Below are 23,180 nucleotides of genomic sequence, written 5' to 3'. Positions count from 1 at the left end.
AGAGACCAAGATTTCTCCATGGACCACCACATTTTTCTTGTGGACTACCAGTTGTCCACGGACCACAGGTGACCTGTGGTCTACAGAATTCAAACACAGCATGAAGTACACTGATTATGTTACCTAGTTTGGTTAATGAAATGTCAGCAAGAAAAGCTCAGAGAGCAACAAAGACCCCTCGTATAAATACATCCAAGCTAAACATGTGTTAGACCTGATATCATTTGAATTCTAAGATAGCTTGATCCAGATTTAGCCCAGTGGTGTCAAAAAAAGAAAGGAGTTTTTTCAGTAAGAATTGAACATTAAAAATATTTCTGAGTTAAGAAACAATGGACTGAATTTAGAGTATCTAGCATCCATTCTTTACCTTGACATTATTTCATATTAAGCATAGCTTCACAAAAGTGGATATAAAATCCCTTTTACATAGGCACTGGTTTTATTTTTCCCAATAGTAATATTTTTGGACAACTTCACAGTACATCACGAGGGTCTTCAATTTTCTCATCTTGAGTCCTTGTGCATATTCTCCCATTAGCCAACAGACCAGGCATTAATTGTTGGTATCCTGTCTGCTTCTTTGTTTTTCCCTATCTGTGTTTGCCACTCTGCAGGCATGCAATAAAGCCAAACAAAATGGGCAGCAAAACATCCCAACACTTGTGTTTAAGGAAAGAAGGGGAAAGAAAATGGAAGGACTGGAAAATGGAATAAGACAGCAGTTCGCATCCTGCAGCTAAAACAGAAATACAGACATGTAGGTGTGATGTTTTCTCTGAAGCAGTAACCATGCCATTTTCTTCTAAAGTTAAACAGACTTCACATGAACACCACTAGAATCCCCTAAAATCATTCAGGGGAGCACCAGTCTTGGATCTGTGTTAAAGCTCGTATTTGGAAGGATTCCTAATCTAATCAAAATCTTCTACAAACAAAATTGGTTCCTTTAGCATCTGCTAATTAAAGACTGAATGAATTCTAACAAAAGCACCAGAAAACATTGGGGGGGGGGGGGGGCTTTCCTTTACCTATAACCATCAAGATATTTGTTTTCAACGTTTCTGTTCTTAATTTCATCTCTCTACTCTGGGAAAAATAGTCAACAGTAATACATTCATCTATTTTCAATATTGTGAGACCGATGGCTATTATTTATGTTTTGACAACCGAAGAGCAAAACTGCAAAGAATTGAGTTGCTGAAAGATGTGTCATATCACCTCAGGCCACTCTGAGCTCTCCTGGCTCAGCTACGAATTTTCTAAATCCAATTCTATTTATTGAATGTATTTCCTTCAGATATTAGCTTCTGATTCCACGCCTATTCTCTCCAAAACAGCTGAAATTGTCTTGAACAAATCAAAGAGAAAATAATTATGTGGTACCATAGACAGGAAATGAGACTAATAAGAACATCAGAGGATCTTGTGCATAAATTTAGCTAACCAATAAAGATTGCTTTAATCCAGGTCAATAAACGTATTAATCTTCCCACATATTTTCTAACAGATTCCTAAAATATCCTTAGGAAATCACTCACGATCACCCCATTCCAGATGGAACCACCATAATGTGTCTTTTGGACTGCATCTTCATAATTATGGGTAGCAGACCTCTCTCATTATGTGATACGACAAAAAACGGGAGCATATGATAAACTATGATTCAGTGAACAGAAACACGGATTGTCCTCACCTCTCATGAGGAAAGGTGAGTCCTACTCCATCGGTCTCTTAATACCAGCATTATCTGATCCTTGGACTTAACGTATGAAGAAAATAATGAAAAAGAAATGTCACTATAACAAACATAAATAGGCATTAGAGAAAGAGAAATGGAAAACCTGGCCCTTGATATTAGTCTCTTTTGAAAATGATTGATTTATTGAAAGACGGAAGTATTTGTAGCTCAGGGTTGAACTGTGGGGTCCTTTATACTTTCTGAACTTGGTTTTATTTGCTTGCAGCCACTTTGGACCCAACTAAGTAAAATATTGTCCTAGTAAAGGAGTGAGGTCTGCTCTCATGCCAGTGATTTGCCCAGTCAGTGTTGGTGATTGTGATTTTGGTGTTATCTTGAAGAGGCTAGCTTGTTTGTCTGAGTTGATGGTTCCTTCATTGGGTATTGTTTGCTTCTTGATTGTTGGTCTAGTATTAATTGTGGTGTTGCTCTTTGCTTATCTGGCTGTTGATTGTCGCTGAGGAGGTGTTTTGATCTTTCTGTTTTCTTTTTGGCTTTTTGGTTGTCTCTTTGGATTGGTATATTTATTTATTTATTACTTGGATTTGTATGCCGCCCCTCTCCGAAGACTCGGGGCGGCTATAAATGTTCATCTCTCTTGATTTATCATTTTCTATGTTAGATAGATAAATAGATAGATAACCTATTCATCTTTTATCTATCTATCTCTATTGATTTATTTTTTCCAAATAATTCTATTTGTTTTTGTTTTAATAGTTTTTTTTTTATTTTTTAACTTGAACATATCATCTTCCATTAAACAGTGTGTCATCTGGGTACAAATGTCTGTGTGCTGTTACAGTCAAAATGTACAGTATTTGTTACATTGATAATGGTTCTCTAATCTTACAATAACAATAACATTATAACTGAAAATATAATATTATATTAGATAAAATGATCTTAATAATCATATTGATAATGATCATCATATTGTTTACATCTCTATCTTAACATATATTCTTTATTTCACTGATCTCCATTTATTTCTCACTTCTATTTTTATTCTCCAACCATCCATAAAAGAGCTCCCATGTCATATAATATTCAGTTTTCTCATTCTCCTTTATAGCAAGTGTTAATCTGTTCATTTCTGCACATTCTAATATTTTCCTAATCATGTTCTCATCCGTAGGGATCTCATCACCTTTCCAATATTGTGCAAATACAATTCTAGCTGTAGTTAATACATATATAATTAAATACGCATTTCCTTTACTATAAGCTGTGGGCAAAATCCCCCACAAAAATATTTCTGATTTAAAATAAATGTGCTGCTTTATCATCTTTTCCAACCACATTTATATTTTTGTCCAATTTTTTCCCTTCTCCACCACATATGATAATATGACCCAAGCATCTGGTGGCATTTCCAACATTTAGCTGTTATCTTTAAACATCTTTGTCAGCTTCACTGGTGCCATTGTCCTTTTCTGTCTGTGAGTTTGGATGATATATACTTTTGGTTGTCTTTGTTTTCTAGTCATGGACTAGAAAAAGTACTGTTTATCTATCTCTTATGCCAGAATATTATTGGTGTGATTGTTGTTATTAAACATGGTTATTCATACTAACTTACTTATACAGTGGCAATGTTTACTTGATAAAGCTGTGTGTGTGTGTGTGTGTATGTCTGTATACACACACACAAAGGCAATGTTTACTTTATAAAGCAATGTGTGTGCATGTGTGTGTGTATGTATAAACACACACACTGCTTTATAAAATAAACATTGCCACTGTATAAGTAAGTTAGTATGAATAACAATGTTTAATAACAGCAATCACACCAATATTATATATATATATATATATATATATATATATATATATATATATATATATGTATGTACATATACATATACAGTGGTACCTTTACTTAAGAACTTAATTCATTCCATGACTAGGTTCTTAAGTAGAAAAATTTGTAAGTAAAAGCAATTTTTTCCATAGGAATAAATGTAAAAGCAAATAATGCGTGCAAACCTATTAGGAAAAAAAATAAAATCTCAGAATTTTGTTGGGAGGAGGAGGAGGAGGAAGAAGAGGAGGAAGATAGTCCCTGCCAAAGGAAGAAGGTGAGGTGAGGGGAATCAAAAAAATCCAAAACTTTAAGGCTTAAAGAAAAAAGAGGGACTCTGAGGTGGCAAGGAGGAGCACGCGCCCCCCATACACCCGGCGCGAGGCTGCCTCCCATACATTGCGCCAGAGAGAGAAACCCAGGTGGGTGAGAGGGGAGAACCTCCCGGTCCTTTGACCAAAAGGCGGCGGCTGTTGCTGCTACCTGCTTCCTCTTCCTTCCCTTGCTGAAGGGCTCCCCTCTCCTCTTGCTCGCTCGCTTTGTAGCCAGCGCCTTTCCTTCACTGTGGTGACTCCTTGGTTTGGCTAAAGCTGAGTTCATCCGGCCAGGGCGAAGCGCCCCCTTTTGCTTTTCCGCTCCCAGATGCTCTGTTCACTCTGGACTGCCAAAGCTTCCTTAAGTGCCACCGAAAGGCTCCTCTGGCAGCCCAGAAAAGGCCGAGATGGCTGTGATTAAAGGGGGAATGGCAGAAAACTGTCCAAGCCTTTGTGCCACTCTCAAATTTCCTGGGAAATTTTTCCGGGCTCAGGTTCTTAAGTAGAAAATGGTTCTTAAGAAGAGGCAAAAAAAATCTTGAACACCCAGTTCTTATCTAGAAAAGTTCTTAAGTAGAGGAGTTTTTTATTTATTTATTTATTTATTTATTATTTGGATTTGTATGCCGCCCCTCTCCGAAGACTCGGGGCGGCTCACAACTTTTTGGTAGAGATACCACTGTATATATATAATATTTTTGCTGATAATGAAAAGGGAGACTGCTATAGATCTATTTCAAGCTTATTATGCTCTCATCAGTTAGCCATACACTTTCTGGGATTTGAACCTGCAAAGTCTGCCTTGTAAGGCAGTGGCTTTAACCTTAATACATACACACACATACACACACACATACATATACTTTGCTTTATAAGGTAAACATTGACATTGTATAAATAATGTTAGTATGAATAACAATGTATATACATATCTACGCACGCACACATACATATATACATATATATATAGTGGATTTTAATTTGATGATAGCTGAGGGCTTTGCTTAAGGCGGGGGCTCTTATTCCATTTTATAGAATTGTGTTTATAAAGCTGCCTGTGTGGTTTTATATGATATATAATACCTTTAGTTATTAAGGCAATTGTCATGTTATCGCTCATGGCTGCTGTTCATTCAGAAGAATTTGAATGGCAGATCTTCATTTACTGTGTGTGGACCAAGTGAAGTCCCACCATAGAACCAAGGATAGTTCTTGGCTAATTGGGTGGCAGTTTCCAGTCTTCTGTCACTCAGACCTCAAGAGACAGAAAACTGTGAAAACTGAACAAGATCAATGATAGTGCAGCTGCGGATTCTCTTTCGGATTCAGCCATGACGATGATAGAATGTGCACCCCCTGAATCATCAGCCTGGTTGGTTCTGACAGTAACAATGACTCAAGTGGATGTAACTGGTTCTATTTTAGAACTGAAGAGTGCAGGCCAATGTTCTGACACTTCCCATCAAAAGGAAGGAACTAGAATTATCTCTGCTAAGAAGCCAGCAGGCTGGAGTCTTTTTGAAACTGATGGGATTATAGTCCAATCTCCTAAAGACCATAAGATAGGCACAGTCTTGATCTAACAGCCTGAGATTCATAGGTCCAGGCTAGGCTTGTAGGCAAGCAAATTCAGCTTATTTCCCCAAGTATGAGACCTTCAACTAGAATCCAGCTCTCCCATTAAAGAACTTACTGACTGATTTCTGCAAGTTTTGGACCATACCTAGAGTGTTATCAGATAATGTATTTTTAATATCCCGGTTTTTAAAAGTTCACATCTGTTTACATGTCTTTATAACAGTAAACAATGTGTCTATTCAAGTACAAAGCAAACAACTGCATATCTGGGATCAAGCCAAAATAAAGAAAAATCCAAATCCTCCAGCTGCGCGCAGTACAGCAGGTCAGTAACAGATCAACAGCCAGAAGGACAAAAATTATGAAAATCTGTTCCTTGTTGGAATACAGACAGAGGTCATGCCTCTGTTTGTGAATGAGATATTGGATTTTCTTGGACAGAAAATCAAATGTTGCGGGTCCTTCCTGCCTCCCAAATTTCCATAAATCGTGCACACGGATCACTGTGAAACAGTAAAAGAAGCATCTAAACTATTTGGCAGCTTAATGTGGTCACTAATATTTAGCTAATCTTTCTATCGTCTTCTTCTCCTATATATATAAAAATGGATGTACATATGTATATATGTTTCCATGTTCCAGCATAACTTTGGAATGCCTACAGCAATTTCAACCAAACGTGATTTACATATGACTTCGTATCTGGCGAAAAATACTGTGGTGGTAAGATACCCCTGGGGTGGCCTTTCAGAACAACAGTCATGTTCTGTACACTGAGCTCAGTGTTTTTCTAAAGAGGCCTAAGCCTCTCTCACACAGTAAACCTTTGAAGGGAGCCTGATTAGGCCAGTACAGAGGCCTTTGATTGAGTGTGGGATGGCCTAAGCCAGCGGTCTTCAAACTGGGCAACTTGAAGATGTGTAGACTTCAACTCCCAGAACTGTCCAATGTCCAGCCAGCATAATATCAAATTTAGAAATCGTCCATCTCACTCCTACAGTGATTCTGTGAGGGTGTACAATTAAATTAGAGGCCTTCAGACTTGGCAACTTTAAGACTTGTGGACTTCAATTCCCGGAATTCTCCAGCCAAAAGTTGCCAAGTTTGGGGACCTCCATCTTAAACTAATGGTAACTTAGCATAGATGGCTGTAGAATTCTGGGAGTTGAAGTCCACAAGTCTTAAAGTTGCCACGTTTGAAGACTGCTGGCCTAAGTGTATTGCCTGCCCCCACCTCACTGTGGTGGCCCAATCTCTAGGGAATAGTTTCAGCCTGTGTTCCCAGAATCATCCTTTGCCCCAGCTTAGGCCTAGGCCTCCCTCACACAGTAGGCCTACGAAGCAAAGGAGCCTGATTATGCCAGTACAGAGGCCTTTGATTGAGCATGCCATGGCCTAAGCAGATCAACCATCCCCACCTCACCACGGTGGCTTAATCTCACAGGGAACAGCTTCGGCCTGTGTTCCCAACCTCTCTCACACAGTAGGCCTACAAAGCAAAGGAAGCCTGATTAGACTAGTACAGAAGCCTTTGATTGAGTCACCATGGCCAGAGCCTGATTAGGCAGTCCAGAGGCCTTTGAGTAAGCACGCAATGACCTAAGCAGATCTCCCATCCCTACCTCACCGCTGTGGCCCAATCTCACAGGGAACAACTTCGGCCTGTGTTCCTAGGATCGTCCTTCACCCCAACTTAGGCCCTTAGGCAGTGATGGGCTACCAAAATTTTTACTACCACACCGTGGCCGTGGCTTATGCATTTTGTTTCAACATCTTTCAGTGCAAATTGGGTACTCTGGGATGAAGCTCCAAATTTTGCTACCGGAACTGCGTTCCTGACCGTTCCCGTAGGAGCCCATCACTGCCCCTAGGCCTCCCTCACACAGTAGGCCTACGAAGTGAAGGAAGCCTGATTAGGCCAATACAGAGGCCTTTGATTGAGCATGGCATGGCCTAAGCAGATCGTACGGTATGCTAATTCATCTGTGAGGCTGCAAATTTAGAAATTATTATAATAGTAATTATAGGTGGCCCTCAATTTACAACCACAACTTGGATGGGAATTTTGGTCACTAAGCGATATGGTTGTTAAATGAGTCATCACATGACCAGACCCAATTTTAGGACAATGTTTACTATGATGGTTAAGCACATCCTCCAAGACGTTGCTTGTTGGAAACCAGTTGGGAAGGTTGCAAATTGTGATCAAGTGATTGCAGAATGCCACAACGGGTCCTAATTGAGAGCCAGTTTGCAAGTATGTGAATTGCTATCATGTGACCACAGGGGCGGTGCAATGGTCACAACTTAATGGACCCCCTGATCTAGGGAACAAAAACTAAAATGCACAATTGGCACACTAAGAAAGGAAGAATCTGTAAATTTAGTTTTGCTCTTTTGTTTGAATTTTTGGACTGTTTCTTGTTTTTACATCTGCTTGCAGCTATTTTCTTTAGAAGTTGCACAAAAATGCAATTGCATCTTTGGGATGTTATATTTTTTTAATGGACACAATTTTGCATCTATCTGAATAGATGCTTTATATCCAGTCAGATTTTCATAACTTGGAGCCTTTCAAATAATTTGAGTCCATAATTCAATCTCAATACAGGGGACTTAAAAATAAATAATTTTCTATGAAGGGGAAATTAAAATAATAAAAAGGAAGAAGAAAAGTCAAATCTCTTTGACTTAGTCAATGTTCTATTAGATGTCTTCAGGTAGAAAACACTGAGAAAGTGCTAACCAGAAACAATTTCTATGATTGTTCATTTCTTGACTTACTCTTCATCCTGCAGATTCTCCTCTTCTTCCTGGATCTGGAAATGGTTCTTCACAGGAGCCAAGTTCTCTGTTTTGGCATTGTAATTCCGAAAGCAAATGTTGAGCTTCTCGTCAAATTCATTGACCAAATCTTCCATGGACTTGAAGCTGATGATCTCAGAAGAGAAGTTCTCAAGCTCAGAAAGAGAAGGATCTTCCAAGTGCTGAGTTGAAGAGCCATAAAAATAATGAGCTTTCTCTTCCCTATCCGCTATGTAGCATGGCCTCAGATCTTCAAACTCTTCATCCAGGCTTACAAGAGGAGCTTCCATGTTGGATTGGCAAATGGAAGAAGGATGGCCTCTGCAAGAGAAGGAACATGTGAGTCAATAGTAGTAGTCAGTCAACCCTGGCACCAACAATAGAGTATTGATTATGTCCCATTGCATGAAGTGAAAATTATACTTGGCTCCACTTATCTTGGTTCATCTTTTTCAGGAAAACACTTTTATGTAAGAGTAGCAAAAAAGCAGAAGCAATAGATGTACCAAAGAAGGCAGGACGGTACCATGATTTTTAAGTTGAATCTTCCCATCCTCACATTATACAGTATTTGCCCACATTGTAAAGAAGAATCCCAACAAATGAACGGTGTGAGTTAGGAATAGAGAATTCCCACCCATAACTACTATATCTCTAACAGAGTAATATTCTGAACCCAGAAAATTAATGTATATGCAAGGCTGCTCTTCTGTACGTTCTTTGAAACCAAGCAAACAATGATTCTCTGATATTATCCACCATAGTTGCAATCAGCCCCTTTTGGTGAGGAACAGAAAACTGTATATTTTGCTGACTATTCTCTTGAATCAGGCAAAATGTTGCAGCAATTAAGGATAACAATACTCTCACCGCAGCCCACTCCGTCACAAAAAGGAAGAAGGGAAATGCTTGGACAATTCTATATTTGGAAATATCAGCTTAACTATATTGAGTGAAAGTTCAGAGTCAGATCCACCTTGGTGGCCAAAACGCCTTTTTTTTTAACCAAAATCAAAAAGGATGAAAAACTATCCTCCCTCTGCAGCAATTCTCTGATGACTCAACTTCTCAAATTCAAGGACATGGGAGGATCCAGCTCTAATGCAATTGAATTCATGTACAATTGAATATCCAGGGAAACCTAGCTTTCAAGCAAAAACAATGCTGCAGTGTGAAGAGGCAGATTCACAGGCTGCCTTAATTGAAAAGTATGGTCTTGCCTTTATAATCCACCTTAAGAAAAGACATTCGAGTCCCTTGCAGGAGCTGAGTTGCAGCTGCTTGACACTGGCAGTAAAAACACAAATAATAATGCTTCTGAAGGTTCCCCTGCCAGCTAAATCCAGATTGCCTCCAAGCATTCTGCTTTGATTTGATAAATTTAGGGGGCAAGGGCAGGGAAGGCAGAACCAATTTAATTTCCGAAGGGAACCATTAACTTATTTGAATATTGCCATCTAGCAGACAAATTCATCACCCCAGACACAACCTGGGACGAAGGCAAAGTTCTGTAAACCAGAGCTTTTTAAAAAGGCTGCCTGCTGGGTCTGCTGGCTCCATCCAGATTTCTTTGCTGATTGATGGATAGGCGCCTGGGCTCTCCTTCTGGATTAAAATTGCTCTATTGTCACCACAGCCACTGCAAAGAAAAGGCATCGTGATTGGGCTGCAGATCTGTTGCTGTGACAACACCCCCCAACCTTGGGGCACAAAGAAACAACTGTTGCTGCCATTTCTAGGCTCTGCAGATGAATTTAAAGCATTCTGCAACATTTCTGGAAGGCAGGATCATTTGAATAAGCAACTGATTGTCAGGTTGTGACTAAAATCTATGAATTTCCCATGCAGCCTTCCTTACAGCTCCTCTTTGATCATTTACATGCACAATTTTAAAAACAACGTTTGGGGCGTTCGTGCTGTATTAATGATCCGTGGTCATCTTTAGGACCCTTTAATACAGTTCCTCATGTTGTGGTGGCTCCCAACCATAAAATAATAAAATTATTAGGAAACTCTGGGGTGTGTTCTAACTCAGTGTTTTCCCAACCTTGGCAACTTGAAGATATTTGGATTTCAACTCCCAGAATTCCCCAGCCAGCAAATGCTGGCTGGGGAATTCTGGGAGTTGAAGTCCAAATATCTTCAAGTTGCCAAGGTTGGGAAACACTGTTCTAACTTACCTCGCTGACGGTTCACATCCTCCTGCGCTGTGTGGCTGCACTTCATGGGCCCGCATACACTTTATTTGTTTGTTTGTTTGTTTGTTTTATTTTATTTTATTTTATTTTATTTTATTTTATTTTATTTTATTTTATTTTATTTTATTTTATTTTATTTTATTTTATTTTATTTTATTTTATTTTATTTTATTTTATTTTATTTTATTTTATTTTATTTTATTTTATTTTATTTTATTTTATTTTATTTTATATTTTATTTTATTTTATTTTATTTTATTTTATTTTATTTTATTTTATTTTATTTTATTATTTTATTTATTTATTGGATTTGTATGCCGCCCCTCTCCGGAAACTCGTATGCACAGTGCCCAAAAATTTTCAAAAAATTGCAAAACAAAGAGCCAAAAACAAGTATGGTGACACATGCACAGTGCTGGAAATTCAGCTTCTGCGCATGCTCAGAAGTTCCCATGGTACAGGGTTTTGTTTTTTGTTTTTTGCAGTAGTCTATTTGCATAGGGGTGGACCCACCTGGAGATGGAGAGAGAACAGTGTCTCATTTCCTAAGACCATCAGCAATATGTGTTTTCCGATAGTCTTAGGCGACCACTGTGAAAGGGCTGTTCGATCCTCAAAGGGGTTGCGACCCACAGGTTGAGAACCGCTGATTTAACAGAGCAGTTAAAAATCGACACCCATGGAATAAAATTTAAAATTATCGGATGGAGCTCATGTACGTGCAGTCTCTTATGCCATCATCCCCTCTGTATTTTATTTATGGAGTCCCCAGCCTCTGGCCCACAGCCCACTTGGAGCTGGGCCATGCAAGCGACATGCAGCTTCACATGCACGAACAGCAGGAGCTCCTGCACAAACTGAGCAAAGCTCAAATTGGGTGAGTGGCAAAAGGAGGCACACATGCCTGCTGCATACACAAATGGAGCCTATGCATCCAAAACCACCCCCTCTCCCCCTGCCATGCAGGCTATGGAAAACTGGAAATATTGGGGACCACTACTCTACAGCACCAATCACTTTCATTATTCCTATTCTGAACTCTTGCAAACAGCACAACACAATTGTTGTCTCCCTAACTACTATGAGGAAGCCTCTATCAGATTCAGCAGACCTGAATCCATTGCAGCCATTCAGAGATTATCAACCACTGACCTTTCCACCGCTTCCATTTTTTATTCTAACTACAGGTGGTCCTCGACTTACAACCAAAATGAAGCGCCAAATTCCCATTGGTAAATGAGACATTTGTTGAGTAGGTTTTGCCCCATTTTATCACTGGTCTTGCCATAGCTGCTACTGCATCTGATAGATTAGTAACCTGGTTGTTAATTGAATCTGGTTTCCCTGTTGACTTTGCTGGTCAGAAGGTTGCAAAAGGGGATCCCATGACACCGCCGCCGCCCCTGGCGTCACAGCAATGGTCATAAATGTGAACCAGTTGCCAAGCATCTGAATTTTCATCACATGATCATGGGGATGCTACAAAAGTCATAATGACAAAAAATGGTCATGTCACATTTTTCAGTACAGTTGTAACCTTGAATGGTCACTAAATGAACTGTTGTAAGTCGAGGACTACCTGTACCTTCCTCTCTCACTGAGCTCCAGATGTAAAGAAATGGTCAGTTTCTGGACAGGCAGCAAAATACAGTTGGCCTTCCAATTGTTACGGAGAGGGGCGGCATACAAATCTAATAAATTGAATTGAATTGAATTTTATATAAGCTTCCACTCCCTTTGGTCAGTATGCGGGGACAAAAGCAACTGAAGGTAGACGTCAAAGAAAAAGAATCCAAATATGAAATTTGCTTGGCACAGCCACCCATTTTCCATCTCTGTATTTAAAAAGTCCTAAAACATGCCTCATTCCCCATCATATTTGGGAAGAAGACACATATTAATGTCTTCTTCTCTGGCAATATTACACTATTAACCAGAGCATTCAAAATATTTGCTAGACCAATTCTTAAATACAGCTCATCTGTCTGGAACCTGAACTGCATATTGGTTATCAACACAATCAAGAGAGTCCAAAAATATTTCACAAGGAGAGTCCTCCACTCCTCTCCTTGCAGCAGAATACCTTATTCCACCAGACTTGAAATTTTGGGGCTAGATAGCCTAGAACAGTGATGGTGAACCTATGGCACGGGTGCCAGAGGTGGCACACGGAACCCTATCTGCTGGCACACGACCAGTTGCCCTAACTCAGCTCCAACATGAATGTGAGTGCTGGCCAGATGATTTTTGGCTCACTGAGAGGCTCTGGCAGGGTGTTTTTGGCTTCCAGAGAGCCTATGGGGGATGGGCGAGGGCAATTTTACCCTCCCCCAGCTCCACGGAAGTCTTTGGAACTTGGAGAGGGTGAAACACAAGCCTACTGGGCCCACCAGATGCTGGGAGACAGGCTGTTTCCGGCCTCCAGAGGGCATCCAGGTGGGTGGGGGAAGCTGCTTTCGCCCTTCCCAGGCATTGAATTATGTATGTGGGCACTCACGCATGCACGATAGTGCGCGCACACCCTTTTTTGGCACCCAAGGAAAAAAGGGTTTGCCGTCACTGGCCTTGAACTTTGTCACCTTCGATCTGACCCAAGTGCAGTTCATAAAATCATCCATCACAATGTCCTACCTGTCAATGATTTCTTCAGTTTCAACCGCAACAACACATGCACACAACATAGATTCAAACTCAATGTAAACCACTTGAAACTCGAGTGCAGAAAATACAACTTCAGCAACAGTGTGATCAATGACTGGAATGCACTGACTCTGGTTTCCTCCCCAAACCCCAAAACTTTAATCTTAGACTATCTACAGTCAACCTCACCCCATTCCTAAGAGGTCTGTAATGGGTGTGCATAAGCACACCGTTGTGCCTACAGTCTCTGTTCTACTGTCTTATGGTCTAATTTACCTATACCTACTTTGCTTATGTTTATACCAATACCTACTATCTTGTACATGTTTAACCCTTGAAAATGTCCAAAAGATACTTCACCAGAAGAGCCTTTCACTCCTCCACTCGAAACAGAATACCCTACAAGACTAGACTTTAAATCCTGGGCCTAGAAAGCCTAGAACTAAGATGCCTTAAACAATATCTAAGTATTGCCCACAAGATCATATGCTGCAACGTCCTTCCTGTCGGTGACTACTTCAGCTTCAACCACAACAACACAAGAGCACACAACAGATTTAAACTTAATATTAACCACTCCAAACTTGACTGTAAAAAATACTTCAGTAACTGAGTTGTCGAAGCATGGAGCTCATTACCTGACTCCATAGTGTCAAACCCCCAACAGTTTACCCTTGGATTATCTATGGTTGACCTATCCAGATTCCTAAGAGGTCAGTAAGGGGCGAGTACAAGTGCACTAGAGTGCCTTCCGTCGCCTGTCCTATTGCTCTCCTATATCTCCTATACCTTTCTTCTATTCCTATATCTCTTCTTCTATTCTTTCATTGATATGTTCTATTCCTATAACTTCTCTTCTATTCCTTCTTAGATATATTTTACTATGAGTATCTCCTCTATAACCTTCATCATGTATTTTACTATGTGTATACCCACTAAACCCCTCATTGTGTATTGGACAAAATCAATCAATTAAAAAATAAGTAAATAAATAAATAAAAATAAATAGCATCCCACCCTAATCTGAGGTTCTTATCATGCAGCTATTTAGGAAAGTCTTATGGTTTCTGGGTTCATGAGTGTTAGGACAACTCCTTCTCGAGGACAGAAGTTTTAAAGAAGACCCCTCACCCAGTGACAGAGGTTAGGAGGATTGGCATGTGCCAAAGTCTACACTCCCAAATGAAGGGTTGCAGGAATCACTTCCTGAACCTGCAGCTTTCTCCCTGGCTTCCTTGTTATTGCTGCTGGCTTGCTTATTGGTTCTTTGTTAACCAATGAATTAAGAGCAGAGACTGGAAAGAGGTGATTCACTGATGGAGAGGAAGAAAGACTGACACTGAGGAAGTCATCCAAGGTCAGCAGTGCACCATGCTGATTTGTGACAGAACATATTTCCCAGCGTCCAACTACAAGATCCCTCACTGGAGATCCTGTAGCTTGATTTAGGAATGGAGAAAGCACATTTGGGGGACTCTAACACAGTGTTTCCCAACCTTGGCAACTTGAAGATATCTGGACTTCAACTCCCAGAATTCCCCAGCCAGCATTTGCTGGCTGGGGAATTCTGGGAGTTGAAGTCCAGATATCTTCAAGTTGCCAAGGTTGGGAAACACTGCTCTAACACACAAACCAAGCCAGGTGTCACAACAGGGGAAGACAACAAGCAAGACAAATCCCGCCTCTGACATGCCGAAGTCCCATGCATTCTTTAAATTGGGGTGGCAATCGATCAGAACTCCCGAAATGAGAATTCTACACGGGCTAGGAATTCTAGAAGTTTAAAACCTCTTGCCAATCGCATCCAGTTGGAAAGGGCTGCTTTGCTGTATCAGCTTTGTCCTAGATGGATTAGCCGGACGGTAGCTCATCGCCAGTCAACTTAAAAGCCAAGATGAACAAGGGCAAAAAGAAATATTGTGTTTCATTAAGTTAGAAGCCATTCCTCTGAATTGATCTAATCAACAATAGTTTTTCCTTTTTGTATTATGAAGACTTCTATTCCGAGCAGAGTGATTGTAGCTCCTTTCTATGTTATGTGTTTTGTTTGGTTTTTTATGTCTGTGATGTTTTGTTTTTTTGAAAATATTTTTTTTTTAAAAAAATTTTAAAGAAGCCATTGAAAAAGCATCTTGGCAAGTGCAAGATGGAAAACAGCAAGCGAGGCACTTGGGTAGTTGTTTCAATCTCTCCAAACAGAGAGAAGAGCTGCAGCATCGAAAAGGGAAACAAAAGACATGTGTATTTATATATGCTAACATATACGTGCCCATGCAAATTTAGAAAGAATTGCTATGTTATAAACAAAAATACATTATAATATAATGTGATGTAATTGGTTACAGAGAGTAGGCTGTAACCAATAAGTCATATATGTGCACAATCTACCCTAGTAACAGCTGATGGGTACACTCAAAGCCCCTGGCTCTTTCTCCTGACAGCTGTTATTAAACTGGATTTGAATTGAACAGTCCATCCAACATTCTCAAACCAAGAATTCATCTTTGTACAGCAAGCTTCATGCCATGCACCACTCAGCAGGAGGTACATTTGCAACTGGGAAAGAACAAAGCCAGCCACCCACTCTATAATTTAATTTCTCCTGACTTTGGAGAGGGAGCTGAGTTTTAGAACTGAGAACATGCAGTCAGCATTTTAGCCTCTTCAAAACAAAACAACTTACAACTGTGTCGCTTCCATTCCAACTTAACTATAGTTCATAAAATCATATACTTCATATACAGATGAATGGTAGATGCTTGGAACAAACTTCCAGCAGATGTAGTTGGTAAATCCATAGTAACTGAATTAAACATGCCTGGGATAAATATATATCCATCCTAAGATAAAATGCAGGAAATAGTATAAGGGCAGACTAGATGGACCATGAGGTCTTTTTCTGCCGTCAATCTTCTATGTTTCTATGTTTCTACAGTATATATATGTCCTTCCTGTTAGCGACTACTTCACCTTCAACCACAGCAACACACAAGCATGTAATATAAATGTCAACTGCTCTAAACTAGACTGTAAAAAATATGACTTCAGCAATAGAGTAATCAACGCCTGGAATGCACTACCTGACTCTGTGGTTTCTACTCCTAACCCCAAAACTCTTAACCTTAGATTATCTACAATTGACCTCTCCCCCTTTCTAAGAGGTCTGTAAGGGGTGTGCATAAGCGCACCATTGTGCCTACCATCCCTGTCCAACTGTCCTATTGTCTTTTATCATTACTTTTTATCATTACTTTTCTATTTATACAAATTACCATCCTATAATTGTCTGACAAATATATAAAAATAAAATAAATAAATAAATAAATAAATAAATGTAATAATTACTAGGAAATGGTTAATAGAGAGTTATGAAAGTAAGTGCAGTAGGTCTGTTCCTTCTTTCCTTCCTTCCTTCCTTCCTTCCTTTTTCTTCCTTCCTTCCTCCTTCCTTTCTTTTTTCTCTCTCTCTCTCTTTCTTTTTTCTTTCTTTCTTTTTTCTTTTCTTTTCTTTCTTTTCCTTTTTTTTCTTACAATTATCCCACTAAATATATCACTCTTTTTATTACAATAAGAGTAGAGAAACAGACATTATGACTTGTAATTACTGACTCGGTTTTCCAATGACTTATTCTTAGAAGAGTTCCTTCAACATGCCTGATTTCTTGCTATGAAATGCAAGGCTCAGAGGCCTAGATGGAAAAGCCTCATCATCCATTATTCTTGGACAGAGCTGCCAGCAAGTTTGAGAAGATGATGGGAAAAGCACCATTGGGGACCCCTCTTTTGCTGAGTACAGCAGAACTAATCTGGCAGTGATGACCATCAGTGATGAGGTAGCTGAGATCCAGCATAATGCATAGCATAGCTCAACAACATAGCAACATAGACAAATTTACACCAGGGATGATGATATGAGTGAGGGTAGCTGAATTTCACTTGGCTGGTGCTCCTAAGAGGCCAGTGAGGGTGTCATCAAAAAGCCCTGTCCAAATCATGGGACTTCAGAAGACATTAGTTCCTGATTTTTGTCCTGGCCCAGCTTCTTTGAACGATTACTTCCTGGTTTAGTTCCCATCACTGTTATGCTATTTAAGAAGGGTGACACCAAAAACCTGCTTTCTTTTACAAGAAGTAGCAACAATCATAGTCTTATTTTAATGCTGATCTTCAAAAATCAATGAAGGAAACACCTGCAAATAATCATGGCCTTGTCCCTTTCCCTCTTCGTGTTGGCAGCATCCATCTGCAGAGATGCCGAGTTCAGCTTCTCCGGCATAGTCGCTTTAACATCCCTTCTGCCTCACCACCAACCAAACAGCACATTGCAGATACACCGACCTGCTCCTGCAGATCATATTATATACCTGATATACCTTATACACCTGATCCTCCTTCTCAGCGCTTCCCACACAGGTTCTGATATAACACACACACACTTCACAAGCAGGCATCCCAACCTCTTCCCAGTCCTGAAATCACTGACGTCTAATGCTAGAAATCATGACCCTCTAATGATGTTATCTCCAAACTCCAGCTCAATGCCCAAGCATCCTCCCCACAGGAGCCTCCATACCCCTGCTCCATGCAGCCCCCTAAATAAAAACCTGGCTGCTCAGATATTGCAGGCCTCATCGCAGAGCCCCCCTCCCACCTCTTTGTCTCTGCAAATAACTCTGGTCACATCTCTCCTTCCCTTTTGGTCCAGCCATTCGATGTTCGGAGACATTTCCCACCTGTACAAACACACGCCTGGTATCCCAGCTGTCACTCGAACAAAAGACGAGCCCTCTCTTGCCGAGCCATGGAATGCAGCCTTAATCTATAGGCAAAGAGGCAGTCCCCTATAGATGCCTTCCTCCAAACAGACCAAGCTTGTTCCCTTGCACAAAGACGTCGCTGTCCCCATTCCAGCATCTCCCCAGTTGCCTTAACATGCATGCACCTGTCAGGAACTCTCAGCATCTCATATCCGTCTTATTTTCAGAGGCACAACATTACCCCACCCCAATGACAGGCTGCGGTGGAAGGGTGAGAATGGGGGGAGTTGAAAAGATATGATCGGCTGGGCCTTTCACCACAGACAATAGGAGAGAGCACCTTTGAAGCCCTTGCCCAGGAGACACCTCTGGTTCTCCTACCGAGCCCATCCCAGCCTCCCCAAATACCCACCTGAGTGCGCTGGCAACACTCCGCTCAGCTCAGCATCCCATCCGGTGGGCCCGAGTGAAGGAGGGGAGGAAGGAAAACCAATTCGGCGAGAGGAGCCGTCCACAAGCGGTCTGTGCGGGAGGAACACCGTGCGCTGTTCCTAGTCACTGGACTGCCTCTCCTCTTTGCAGAGAGCTTGAACGAGAGCCGTGGGCTCAGCCTCCCTCATCAATATGCATTAACTCTCAGACACGGATGGATAGCAATGACCCTCTCTCATTTCTGATCTGGATGCCAGTCTCCTCCAAAAACAGGAACAGTCTAACGAAGATCCAGAGACGTGGAGACAAGATCGGAAATCTGGGAGGTTAGGCAGCCGGTTTGAGGAAGGCAGAAATCTTCACCCCCCTTTTATTCACAGCCTGCAAAACCAAGTGGCTCCAGCCCAGCCTCTTCTGAAAAGAGCTGCATCATTTGGGGCTCCCACCCCCTCCCACAGATGGAGTCACGCTGTGATGGAAAGGAATATTTGAAGCAGGGCCCAGGCTAAAGAATCGGATGAGGCTTTTACTAAAGTAGAGGAATGAGCGACGGTATCACTCTGCAGAGAGGAAAAGATGTCACGCAGCTTTGTTTTGTTTTTCTGCAAAGGGAACGTTAATAAGAAAATTGTGGGACAGCTCACGAGGAGTGACCGGTGTGATTCTAGGTATCCTCTTCCCAAGGCAAAAAGTCAGGGTTAGAATTTCAAACTTGAACTCTTGAATGGCTGATTGCTCTGATCTTCGTGAACATTACTGCCTTTGAACAGTATTATAAAAGATGCTGTCACAAACTAGTACGTCTTTCCTTCTACCCTGCCCAGGGTTCATTTGTAACATTTCGCTGTTTTGCATGATGTTTTCCAGAGGCCCACGATAACAAAAAACAAAAGCAATAACAAATTAATCGAATAAGATGCAGCTGTAGGTTATGATATCAAATATCATCTCAACTCAACCCCTTTGCTTGCTTCTCCTAGAACACCCTTTGTGTTATGTCACTGCTTGTTTTCTGCTTAAATCAAGCTTGTCCAAGGAACCCCATATTACTTCCTCTTCATTTATGGATGTTTTTAGCAGGCTCAAAAGGGGGTGAAGAGTGCTGGTGCTCGAAAGAGAAGTTTCTGTGGTTTACCAGTTTGAAAACAAGTTTACTGGTGGCATTTTTGTAATATTATTCAGGTCCTACAGTCAACAACCTAAAAGTATTGGATGAGTGTTCCAGTCTCAATATCCTTTGAAGACGTCAGATTTCAAATGACTTGCCTTGAAATTCAAGCCAAAGCAGAAATGCAGTTTATGAAGCAAATTCATGAACTCCTGTAGAAGTCTGCCTAAATATGGATACCTTTCAATCTTTTTTGGTTTCCATCATCCAAGAAAAAACAGACCGACCACTTTTCCATGTAGCATCCCATTTGTGGACCATCTGTCCAATTCTATTACCTTTCCCCATTATGCAACTGCATTTTTACTGTACTAGACACTGTTGTGCTTAGCTCTGACCCAGCTCCTGCCCCAAGGACTTTGGATGTGGGTGAGACATCCACATACTGCAGGCCTGTTTTGCCCCCGGTGCAATCTGCTGATGAAGGCTCCTCTGACCAAGAAGACATGAGTGACAGGGAGGAAGAGAGTGTGGCAGACAGCTCAGAAGGAGATCAATTATCTAGCTCCTCCTTGGATTCGGAACAAGAGTTAATGATACAGCCACGCATGAGGAGAGTGATGCATAGGCAACAACAACTGAGAGATTATTATCAAAGAAAATGAGGCCACCTGTGGTTGGGTGGGGCTGTGGTAATTAGTTAGGCTGCTATAAATAGCAGCCTGTGGGTTTGGCCATTGTAGAGGATTATCTGATCGTTGTGTTTCATGAATGCTTTACTGACTTTGACCTTTTGTGTGCTGATTTTTCCCCGCTTTGAAACTAAACCAGAGCAAAGCAAAAACTTCAGAAGAGAAGGATTTAGGGGTAGTGATTTCTGACAGTCTCAAAATGTGTGAGCAGTGTGGTCGGGCGGTAGCAAAAGCAAGTAGGATGCTTGACTGCATAGCTAGAGGTATAACAAGCAGGAAGAGGGAGATTGTGATCCCCTTATATAGAGCACTGGTGAGACCACATTTGGAGTACTGTGTTCAGTTCTGGAGACCTCACCTACAAAAAGATATTGACAAAATTGAACGGGTCCAAAGACGGGCTACAAAAATGGTGGAAGGTCTTAAGTATAAAACGTATCAGGAAAGACTTAATGAACTCAATCTGTATAGTCTGGAGGTCAGAAGGAAAAGGGGGGACATGATCAAAACATTTAAATATGTTAAAGGGTTAAATAAGGTTCAGGAGGGAAGTGTTTTTAATAGGAAAGTGAACACAAGAACAAGGGGACACAATCTGAAGTTAGTTGGGGGAAAGATCAAAAGAAACATGAGAAAATATTATTTTACTGAAAGAGTAGTAGATCCCTGGAACAAACTTCCAGCAGACGTGGTTGGTAAATCCATAGTAACTGAATTTAAACATGCCTGGGATAAACATATATCCATTGTAAGATAAAATACAGGAAATAGTATAAGGGCAGACTAGATGGACCATGAGGTCTTTTTCTGCCGTCAGTCTTCTATGTTTCTATGTTTCTAAAGTGTGTTTCACTTTGTAAAAGAAGGACTGTGAATTGCCTCACAGCTGCAAGCTAAGTATCACAGAACTGATAAGGGACTTGTACAAATTACCAGTTTGGTTGGAGACAAGTGCTCCTTGCTATACCAAAAGAGGGCTTGGTTTAAGTGAATTTTGAGTAATTCGCAGAACCACCTCTGACTGGCTATTCTCTGCCTCCCAAGTCCCAACTGATCAGGAAGAAATGGGGATTTTGCAATATCCTACCCCTGGATTGGGGAGGGAATGGGGATTTTATAGTATCCTTCCCTTACTACAGCCACCAAGCCAGGCCACACCAACCAAGCCACACACACAGAACTGGTAGTTTAAAAAATGCGAATAAGGATGTTGTGCTACTTTCAGAATCAGAAAGACTACAGTGATCCCCCGCTCGTTGCGAGGGTTCCGTTCCAGGACCCCCCGCAACGAGCGGGTTTTCGCGAAGTAGCGCTGCGGAAGTAAAAACACCATCTGCGCATGTGCAGATGGTGTTTTTACTCCCACAGCGCTAGTGAGGAACCGAAGATTGGGGGCGGCGCGGCTGTTTGCCGCCGGCATGGGGGGCTTCCTAGCAGCCCCCCAAGCCCGGGTTGGGGGTCCGGGGGGTGCTGGCAAGCCCCCCATGCCGGCGGCGACATTTTAAAATAGCCGCGCCGCCCCCAATCTTCGGCTCCTCCGCGCTGGCTCTCGGCGCTTTCGAGCTGAGTCCGGGAGCGAATTCGCTCCAGGACTCAGCTCAAAAGCGCCGATAGCCAGCGCTAGCGAACGGCTCCTCCGCGCTGGCTCTCGGCGCTTTCGAGCTGAGTCCGGGAGCGAATTCGCTCCAGGACTCAGCTCAAAAGCGCCGATAGCCAGCGCTAGCGAACGGCTCCTCCGCGCTGGCTCTCGGCGCTTTCGAGCTGAGTCCGGGAGCGAATTCGCTCCAGGACTCAGCTCAAAAGCGCCGATAGCCAGCGCTAGCGAACGGCTCCTCCGCGCTGGCTCTCGGCGCTTTCGAGCTGAGTCCGGGAGCGAATTCTCTTCCGGACTCAGCTCAAAAGCGCCGATAGCCAGCGCTAGCGAACGGCTCCTCCACGCTGGCTCTCGGCGCTTTCGAGCTGAGTCCGGGAGCGAATTCGCTCCAGGACTCAGCTCAAAAGCGCCGATAGCCAGCGCTAGCGAACGGCTCCTCCGCGCTGGCTCTCGGCGCTTTCGAGCTGAGTCCGGGAGCGAATTCTCTTCCGGACTCAGCTCGAAAGCGGCGAGAATGAACCGCGTGGGCGGGCGAAGTGCGGGCGGCAGCGAGGAGTTTGCGTGGGCGGTGGGGAAACTCCTCGCTGACGCCAGCAAGAGGGGGAAGACCCAGGGAAGCCGGTTGCCATCTACGCATGCGTGCCCATAGAAAAAACGGGCACGCATGCGTAGATGGTATTTTGACTTCCGGGTTGAAAAATAGCGAAGTACCCTGTTCGCAATGGTTGGGGACGCAATAAACGGGGGATCACTGTATTTACTCTATCTATCTATCTATCTATCTATCTATCTATCTATCTATCTATCTATCTATCTATCTATTAGATTTTTATGCTGCCCTTCTCCTTAGACTCAGGGCGGCTTACAACATGTTAGCAATAGCACTTTTTAAAACAGAGCCAGCATATTGCCCCCACAATCCGGGTCCTCATTTTATCCACCTCGGAAGGATGGAAGGCTGAGTCAACCTTGAGCCGGTGATGAGATTTGAACCGCTGACCTTCAGATCTACAGTCAGCTTCAGTGGCCTGCAGTACAGCACTCTACTTGCTGTGCCACCCCGGCTTGTCCATCCAACAAGTGTTATTGTCATCACATATTAATCCCACTTTCAACCTGACTGTCAGGAATGGATGCCCAAACTGACTTTGCTTTATGATGATGTGGTGATCTGAAGCTTTGGAGGTATGTTATAGGTCGTCAGGGCAATAGGCCCAAATGGCTACAAAGTCTTCCTGTGAACACAACGATCAGCCTTAAAAATTAAAAAAAGGAAAGCTGCAATTTCTTGCCTCAAGTCTATGTAATGACCCCGGAAATACTAAATCGTTTACTCAAAGTTAAACCAGAATGACAGACAGTACTGTACTGAACTTTCTATCACAATCTTGCCCATATTGTACATAGATGGATTTTGCTGTATTTCTCCCAGGTGAATACAGGTAATCCTCAACTTACCACAATTGAGCCTAAAATTTATGTTGTTAAGTGAGAAATTGAATTTTGACCCTTTTTCTGAC

At 41.8% G+C, this 23,180-nt stretch overlaps 1 protein-coding gene across 1 annotated transcript in view; it reads right to left on the bottom strand.

Moving 5' to 3' along the window:
* FEZ1 (fasciculation and elongation protein zeta 1) overlaps positions 1-18,694 on the bottom strand; it is a 43,955-nt gene extending 25,261 nt beyond the window's left edge. The window contains exons 1-2 of the mRNA XM_070765555.1: positions 18,247-18,694; positions 8,219-8,560 (exon numbers count right to left, since the gene is read on the bottom strand). Of these exons, the coding sequence (XP_070621656.1) occupies positions 8,219-8,529 (311 nt within the window). The 5' untranslated portion in view covers positions 8,530-8,560; positions 18,247-18,694. The remainder of the gene's footprint in view (positions 1-8,218; positions 8,561-18,246) is intronic.
* Between the last annotated feature and the right edge of the window lie 4,486 nt (positions 18,695-23,180).

The sequence above is a fragment of the Erythrolamprus reginae genome, chromosome 12 (genome assembly GCF_031021105.1).
Source record: "Erythrolamprus reginae isolate rEryReg1 chromosome 12, rEryReg1.hap1, whole genome shotgun sequence".
Lineage (NCBI taxonomy): Eukaryota > Metazoa > Chordata > Lepidosauria > Squamata > Dipsadidae > Erythrolamprus > Erythrolamprus reginae.
The sequence above is the reverse complement of the archived record's forward strand: the minus strand, read 5'-3'. Positions and strand labels throughout refer to the sequence as shown.